The following is an 8,667-nucleotide window of genomic DNA, read 5'->3' on the forward strand; positions in this document are numbered from 1 at the left end:
AACTGAGGGTATGTTTTCGATACCGGCTGGATCGGTGGGCAGCGATTGATCCAGTGGGGATCAATTTATCGTGTCTAGTCTAGAAACGATAAATCAATCCCCGAGTGCTTTCCTGTTGACTCCTGTACTCCAGGTCCGAGAGAGGCACAGGTGGAGTTGATAGAGGATCAGCAGCACTCGACTCACCGTAGTGAAGACACCACGATAAGTAGATCTAAGTACGTCGACTTCAGCGTAGACCAGGCCTAAGTTAAAATGCATGATTGCATATGCAGAACCAGACACATTAAGAAATTTTATTTAGGTTAGTTTTACTTTTAACCAACTTTAATACACTCATTGGAAATATCACATGGCACTAAACACAAAATTTACATGCTCTTTGGAATTATATGTTGAACTGTGTGAACATCCAGACAGAAAGAAGAAGCAAGAGGAACACAGTGTTCAGATACACGTTGTTTTAGTAGAGGTCATGCAGGTATTTTGTTATGAAATACCTAACATCATAAAATCTTGGTTTTATAACTCTTTATTGTAATTGGGTCAAACACAATATTTAACATTTATAGGACAAGCAACACAAAAATAGTCACCTAAACTTGTATTTCCAGTTGGCTATCCATATATAAAAATCTATAGTCTGAGGAAAATTTCCCTGTAGTTAGATTTTCACCTGAATGTCCCACGATCATACATTTTAAACGTCTGTTCGATTCTTTTAAAGGTGCATTTGTTAAATTACCATTACACTTAAAAGTTCACAGTATTATCAAAATAGCTGGTTGGAACCATTTGTTTTGTGGTCAGAAAGTTCTAAAAAAATGCTGAAGTCAACAATGGTAATCTAGCATTTAAATTGAGGTAGACAGGTTAGTGTTTCGATTGGCTAGGGTTGCTTTTTCTCATTGCATAAATGGTTTTGTATTCTACACATAGTAAAATACATTAGACAACAATTAGAACAGTTGCTAGTTAGCATTTCTAGCATAGAAGTTTGTTTTTAAAAAGTTAGAGCTCTAAATAATCTTTTAAAAAACAGATTTTCTTTGTCATTATCTATTTGTTACCAAATTAATTGGAAATGTCATACAGAATTATCCATCCTCCTTATTATTTAACTTGTTATTTAAACCTGCAGGATAAAAAGCCATTTTAAAGTACAGTAGGTTTGATCGATCTTAAAACCAAGGTGTAAATACAATGTGCAACAATCCCTTATCCTAGTCCTACTTTCCACCTCAAAGAATTACAAACTCACTGGAGGAATTTGTAGATTAAGAAGATTGTACGTTAAGCATTGTAACCTGTCCACACAGTATTTTTTTTTTTAAATATTGCAGCCATTAGGCATAGAGTTAGGGAGTCTTTATGGATTAAATTAACACATCAGTACATCGGTAGGTACAGTATTTTTAAGAGACTCTGATCCAGCTTTGTTGAAATCAGTGGAAAGACTGCCATTGATTTCAATGAGTTTTGAAATCAGACCCTATATAGTTGACTGTTAAACAACTTGGGGAGGGGAGTTGGGGGGGAGGGGTGAGAAACAGACTGCTTCTGTGAAAGATGACCAGGGCCTAGATCCTCAAAGGTATTTAGGCACCTAACTCATTGATTTCTGTGGGAGTTAGGAGCCTAAATATCCATGAGTATCTGGGCCCAAGAAAACTTCTATACACTATTCGCATTACTTTGATTTCAAGAAGACAGACACTAGTGACTGAAGAACAGCTCAGAAGCTGGTCTGTGTTTCACTGTGGCCTCCTCCTCCTCCTGCTCTTCCTCCACTGCTTCGACAAGAGAAGAGTAGGACGAGAAAGTCCCCCTAGTCTTAGGCTTCTTCCTTGAGCCTGCAGATGCATTAAGGAGCTTATTTAAGGAAGAAGTCTTCTTCAAACCCCTGCTTAGATCATAGAAGGGCATGTCATCAGATAAGACTCCAAGGAAGGTGCTGGTGGAGCTCAAGATGGAAGCAGCAATTTTTGGGTTTTTCTTGATTGGAAAGGCATGTCCGATACTGTTGTGAAGGTCGGGATCACCCAGCAAATGCCTGACGGCATAAGAGGACCCTTCCTTTAAGTAGTGGTGTGGCTTTTTCCCACTGTAGTCTCTCAGATTAACCTTGACATTGTATGTCTTGACCAATGTGGTAATGACATCTTCTCGGCCATGTATGGCAGCGATGTGGAGGGGAGTGTAACCTCCGTAGGACTTGGCATTCACATCGATTTCAGTGCCACCTTTCTTGGCCACCTCAATGATCTTCCCCACCATGTCACAGTTCCCACTCTTAGCTGCCCAGTGCAGAGCTGTGAACCCGGTCATGAAGTCCCTTTTCCCTGCCAGATTGGCATCTGTCAGCAAGAGGCCATGAAGCTGCTGGGACCACTGGCCGGCGGTGGCTTTCACCAGCCATTCGTGCTCCAGAGATTCCAGGGGAACAGCAGCAGTGCAGCCGGTTTCTTCGCTCACCTTCTGAGTCTTTGACACCCTTCGCAGGCGGGGCGACCTGACACCCGGCTCGTCCACCTGCCTCCTCTTCATGTGCGGGGATCTGGGGGAGGCCAGCTCAGGGAGGTCCAGCAGGGTCCCCACTTGCAGCCTGGCTCTGTCCTCAAGCTGCTCCTGCTGCCTTGGCAGCTCCTCAGCCCCTCTAGCCGGCTGCGGGCAGCGCACTGGCAACATGCAGGGCTTCTGGGGGGCCTCTCTCCTGGGGGGCCCGGCCATCCCCGGGGGGGGCCCAGGCGTCTCGCCATCCTGGCTCTGGAACAGCCCCCTCAGCTCGGACACAGGCTTCGGGGACCGGCTCTCCTCGGCTGCCAGCTGGGGGGAGGCGCGCCCCTGCCCCCCTGCCCCGCTCCGCCCAGAGCCCTCCGGAGGCGCCTCGGGGGGCTGCGCTCCCTCGCCCGGCTCCCCCCCAGCCTGGGCTCGGAGCTTCTTCCGCAGCACCACGAACTTGGCCCCGTCCAGCTCCTTCACCACGGCCACGCTGTTCACCAGCGCCGTGAAGCGCTCGCGGCGGGCGGCTCGCTCCCCGGGCTCGCCGGCCTCCAGCAGCGGCTTGAAGCGGCCCCGCAGCTCCGCGCTCCGCACTTGCCCGCCGTGCTCCCGCAGGAAGCCCAGCAGGGCCGCCTGGCTGGGCTCCGGCTCCGGCTCCGGCTCGGCCATGCCCTGCACCTGCGAGCGCTGCCTCCCCGGGCGCGGCTCTGCTCCGCAGCCGCTCCCAGGTGGGGGGTGGCGGAGGGACCGCGAGCGGAGGTATCTGGGAGTTGTAGGCGAGATGCACCTGAGTGTGACCCCTGCGGCGCCCCTGTGCCTGCCCCGGGGAGCGCTGGCTCCGGCCCGCAGTTCACGCCTCGGAGCAGAGGCCCCCAGCCGCAGGGCTTGGCGCGCTCCCCAGCCTCCTGGGCTGCGCTTGGCAGCGGAAGGGTTTGGCCGCAGCATGAGCACAGCGCATCGCACCGTGTGGGTGGCACCCTGCGGGGCTTGTGCAATCCGGCAGCCCGCGCGGAGACTCCGCTGGGAGCCCTACCCCCGGGTCTGCTCGCTGCATCGTTAAATGCGCCCATCACCGTTGTCTCTGAGCACCGCCTAACTGCGGCCAATAAGCAGCCTGTGCCAAGGATCAATAGCTTGACAGACACCAGCGAGTTCAGCCTGGTGACTCCCTTCCCACCCCCTGCACTGTCAGAAAAATATCATCACTATCTCATAGGTAGGGAAATCGAGGCATGGAGGAATAGGGAGGTAGCGAACACTGGCAGCTCCCATTGACTTCTCCAGCATCAGAGTGACTCACCTAAAGTCCCACAGCTGGGGCCAGTCCTGCAAGTGGCTCCACAAGGGCAGAGCCTTGCGCTGGCACCAGCACAGGAGCTGGGCCTGGATTCTAACTCCCTGTTCTCGGTTGCTTGTCACTGAAAAGAAATTAATCCTTTTGGGGCTGACTCTTTACCTGCAAGGCTTTACTCCCCCACCCCCCACCCAGGGGAAATGTATCCTATTTTGGAAATTTTGAGCAATCAGTTCAGCTGTCTGAGTTACCCAAGTGGGGGGTGGAGGGGGGGAGGACGATACAGTGGAGAACACTTTTCAGTATTTTTTTAAAAATGCTTCATTCCCCAGGAGAATGCAGCTACCCAAGGAATACAGTCCCACACATTGTTTTGCCTGTGCCGTGCCTGTGCCAGCTAAACTACATAATGGTTGAGATAAAATGTAGAGATTTAAGGGCTTAGTCCTGAGAGATGCTGAGCAGCTACAATTGCCGCCATCTAACCTATGTAAACACAACTCCAATTTCATTCACTCTATTAACTTTGGACGGTAATTGAACAAAGTTGTGTCTCATAGAACATTAGTTCCAGCCATGTGGAAATTGCTTGGACTGATTTAAAAGTTTCATTAATTTGCTTCTGCTCCAACTTTCTAAAATAATGATTTTTGTCTCAGTTATTATCAAATCGATGACACAGCTTTAGATATAATTACTTTGCTTCATAAAGTCAGATTTTTATATTTCTAAAGAAGCTTCCATTGATATTTAAACAGCTGATCAATTGTGATTCTTGTGAGTTATAGACTCTCTTCTCTGCAAACAAGAAAAAACATATGAATTAAACTATATTATATAGCTAAACAATCTCTGAAACACATTTACATTAATATTTCAGAAGGAAGCTTTATAAATACGTTGCCACATCTGTTATTTCTAATTGCATTTTAATGTCTAAAATTATTAATTTTTTGTAAGTGGTTCAGAAGACTTCAAGCAATGTTCCCCTGACATCACTGGGTGCAGAATTGGGCCCAAAGGCCTTTTGGGCAGAAAGGAGTAAATGACACTCATTCCTCAAGGCTTGTTTTCTTTTGATCACTCTGTTCCCAACCAGCTCATGACATTGATTTTTGAATGACCCACCAGTTTGATTGGCAAACAACAAAAGAGACTGAACATAAAATAAGTGGAGTCAGTATGTTGGGAAGGCAGAGACATAAAAGTGACTGTTTGTGCAAGAATGAATGGGAAAGGGAAAATACATTTGTTTAACTTTCAGCGTCTTAAACTTGGAAACAATGTAGTATGAGCCATTTCTAAACCCTGCATATTATTACCATTCATGGTGCAGCCTTCCTCATGGTCTTCATCTTTCTGTGCTCCCCATTCCTCTACTCATCTGGCAGTGTCTTCCTTTCTTTTCCTCCACCCTCATTACTGTTGGTGCAAGAGCCTTCTTCTGTAACTCCCACTGGCTGCATAGAATATCCTTTTTGTATCTCTTCATCTTCTCTCTCCATTTCTTCAAATCTCATCTGAAAACATTTCATCCCTTGATAACAGCTGGCACTGAACCAGTTTCTCAAAGTGTCTGTGCTGTACTGTACTAATGTTCTCTCACTTAATTCTGTGTTATATTATCACAGCCTGTTGCTCTGTAATATTCCTACGTTGATTACTTCAAGAAGCCTAACACTGCCTCACTATGCTTATCCTACTGTTCGCACAGTAACCACATACTTTGCTGGTGTTGTCTCTTGTGTATGGTATTTTACTAATGCCACCAATGCATTAGCCATGCCTTTTTGTTTGTAGCAGCCCCTGGATGCTGGCTGGCTTACCGCAGAGAGCTAATAATAAACAAACATCCAAAACTAATTGCTATGTCTTGCTTTAGAGGTTGGTTATTAGAATCTAGTACAGACATATGAAAGCCTCAGAATTCATTCTGCATCCTTTGTGTTGCAAACCTTTCCTCTTACCTTGTGCCTATCCTTCACTTCTTACGTTCTGTCTCGCAGAGAATGAACAAGAGGAATATGCTAAGGGAGAAGAACTAAGGAGGACAGGGTTTCTGGAACCACTTGCCTGATTTTACAAACATTTGTGGAGAATTTGGTGGCATTCCAAGGAGACACTGTTGGCAATGGTTAAAGTCAGGCAGGGATGCATCTGTGCTCAGGCTGTCTCTACACAAAGAGCTCTGAAAATCTCTGCCAGTCTCTCTGGAAATCAGTGCAGTTCACCGGTGCTGACTACTGCGTGAGCATGCCTGTAGGCTGGCCTGCTGTGTGGACAGCTCCTGTGAAAGTGACAGCAGGTTGGATCTCAAAAGCCATGGCTACCTAGAGATCCACATGGATGCTGTTGGATCTTTGCCCACTGTCTCTGCATTGTTCCCCTCACCCAGCAAGTGGTTGTCCCCTGACCATCAGAACCCCATCTGCAGTAGCTTATGAAGGTTTACTACTCAGCTTAGGGGGGCAAATGCTCCACATTTGACCAGCACTGTAGTCTCATTCCACCCCATCTTCTCTCCACACACAGACCTGTCATCTTGTGGGATGGGGAAATGTGCTACAGAGGCGATATATCTCGTGCCCATGTTCCTCAGCTGGGATCAGTGGATGTGGTGTCTCCTTCACCCACAGAAGTGGAAGGGAGCATAGGGCCATATGATGACAATAAAAGCACTGGAAAAGTGTGCGGAAATGTGTCTTGCATTGTGATGGACGTGAACTGGTTTCCTCACTTTAACTACTCTGTCCTATAAACTCTTTCCACAAGTTACTCTCTTCTGCACTCTGACTAAGGGCTTGTCTACACGTACAGTCCCGCCATGTGCTTAATGAAGAAGCTACCTATGCCAACAGGAGAGCGTCTCCTGGCAGAGTATGTGGCTGTGTCGACAGGAGAAGCTCTCCTGTCTACACTGGAGGTCAGGTTGGTCTTACTATGTTGCTTGGGGAGGGGGGATTTTCCACACTCTGAGCGATGTATTAATCCAACATAAGTCAGTAGTGTAGATCACGCCTCAGTTACACATACTCGTTCCCCGCTGTCCCGGTTATCATTATGTTAATAGGCGTGTTTCCCTTCACAGCCTCTCATTCAGCGGCGTATTATCACCTAGGCCAACAACAAGGCCTAGGTCTAGGGGGGCAAATTTGCTCACGCTCCCTCCCCAACTCTGCCCCTTCCCCAAATCCCTGGCCCGCCTCCTCCCCCAGGCGTGCCGCACTTCCCTCCTTCCTCCCAGGCTTGCCACACGAAAGCGCTGGGAGGGAGGGAGAAGCGAGTAGCGACGTGATTGGAGGAGGCAAAGCAGAGGTGAGCTGGGGCCCGCGGGCACAGGGAGTAACTCGGGGAGGCTGGAAACCGCTCCCCGCCCCAGCTCACCGCCGCTTCACCACGTCTATTTCCCGAGTGTGCCGCAACTCCCCTTCTCCCCCCTCCCTCCCAGGCTTGCCACGAGGGAGCGGAGGTGAGCTGGCGCATGGTGGGCGCGGGTGGCAGGTTTTTGTAGGCAAATTTGTTAATCCGCCACTGCTCTCATTGATTGAGTGTCTATTAGAAGGTTGGTACTTACTCCTTGCACCAATTAAAACAAAATACAATATACCTGACTAACTAAGCGGTACCATTTCAGACCTGTGCTCATTTGTTTGTGACCCCAGCCCTCAGCCTTTGTCTGGTTGTGTGTTTAGCGTCTTTAGCCTTTAAACTCTTCAGGGCAGGAGTTGTCTCATTTCTGTATTTGTACATGCCCCAAGCACAATAGGCCCCCCAGCCCAGTTGGGGGCCTTCTGGATACTACTATAATATAAATATTTAATAATAATAATCCTGGGGTGGTGGAAAATTGTGTAGTCATGTGGGGAATCCTCCTACACTATTTTTGGATTTATGCTGCTACTTCCAGTTTTAATTGGATTTAAAAAAAATAATGTCCACTTGTGGCTCGCTGGGTGATCCTGGGCTAGTCACTACACAGTTCTGTGCCTCAGTTTCCCCATTTATTAAAAGGAGATGATAATACTGATCTCTTTTCCAAAGCACTCTGAGGCCTACAGATGAAAAGCTCTATATAAGAGCCGGGCATTATGAATTAGTGTTGTAGGATGGCAAACGCTTGGCTTGGTCTTGCTCCCTGATACGTGGTTCAGACCTGGTGAAGGTTATCCATTTATAGACAAATTCCCTGGGCTTTTCTATCTGTATGGTGTTTAGTTTATTTCTCCATAACTGATTAAGAAGTAGATTGAGTTACAGAAATGATGCTAACTGATGATGTCTTTGAATACCACCATAAATATATTCAGGAAAAAAATTTTAATACAGAGGATAATCAGGCTTGAACAGTATTGGTGATGTGGTACCTAACACCTTTGAAAATTCCAGTCTTAAGGGGAAATTTTGCCTCTCTCTTTTTCCTTTTGCCCAAAACCTTAAAAGTGCATATCTTTGGATTGGTTATTTATGGAACACTGCAGGCTGCCTCTCAGAGGACTTCTAGCCCACTGTCTTGGTGCTTCCAGTTCGTCAGCTAGGAGAAAAGAAAAGTACAGAAAACAGAAAAAAATCTTTTAATTTTCTGCTACTTATATTTTAAAGCAAACTTTACAGCTTGCTAACTCTATATTGCAAACATTAGGGAACTGTCCCCCTTTTAACATGTTTGACCAGGAAGTGTTGTGGGTGTTTGTGAAACATCACAGCTTTAGGGACCCATCAGTATTGCCAATTTAGCAAACACATCTAACAGTGGGCATTTTGCCATTATCTTCAGTGGAAGGAGGATAGTATTGCATGGTTGCAACAATTCAAATGATGCAGCACCTGAAAATGAAGTGGGAAATCCAGCATCCACATCCAGGCTGTGCAAT

At 47.0% G+C, this 8,667-nt stretch overlaps 1 protein-coding gene across 1 annotated transcript; it reads right to left on the bottom strand.

Moving 5' to 3' along the window:
* Positions 1-1,481: 1,481 nt before the first annotated feature.
* On the bottom strand, positions 1,482-5,301 carry SOWAHA (sosondowah ankyrin repeat domain family member A). Its single transcript, XM_032769162.2, is given in 3 exon segments — positions 1,482-3,234; positions 3,237-3,687; positions 5,177-5,301. Coding segments are annotated over 3 exon segments (2,094 nt in total). The 3' UTR covers positions 1,482-1,716.
* Between the last annotated feature and the right edge of the window lie 3,366 nt (positions 5,302-8,667).

Source organism: Chelonoidis abingdonii, chromosome 7, assembly GCF_003597395.2.
Source record: "Chelonoidis abingdonii isolate Lonesome George chromosome 7, CheloAbing_2.0, whole genome shotgun sequence".
Taxonomy (NCBI): domain Eukaryota; kingdom Metazoa; phylum Chordata; order Testudines; family Testudinidae; genus Chelonoidis; species Chelonoidis abingdonii.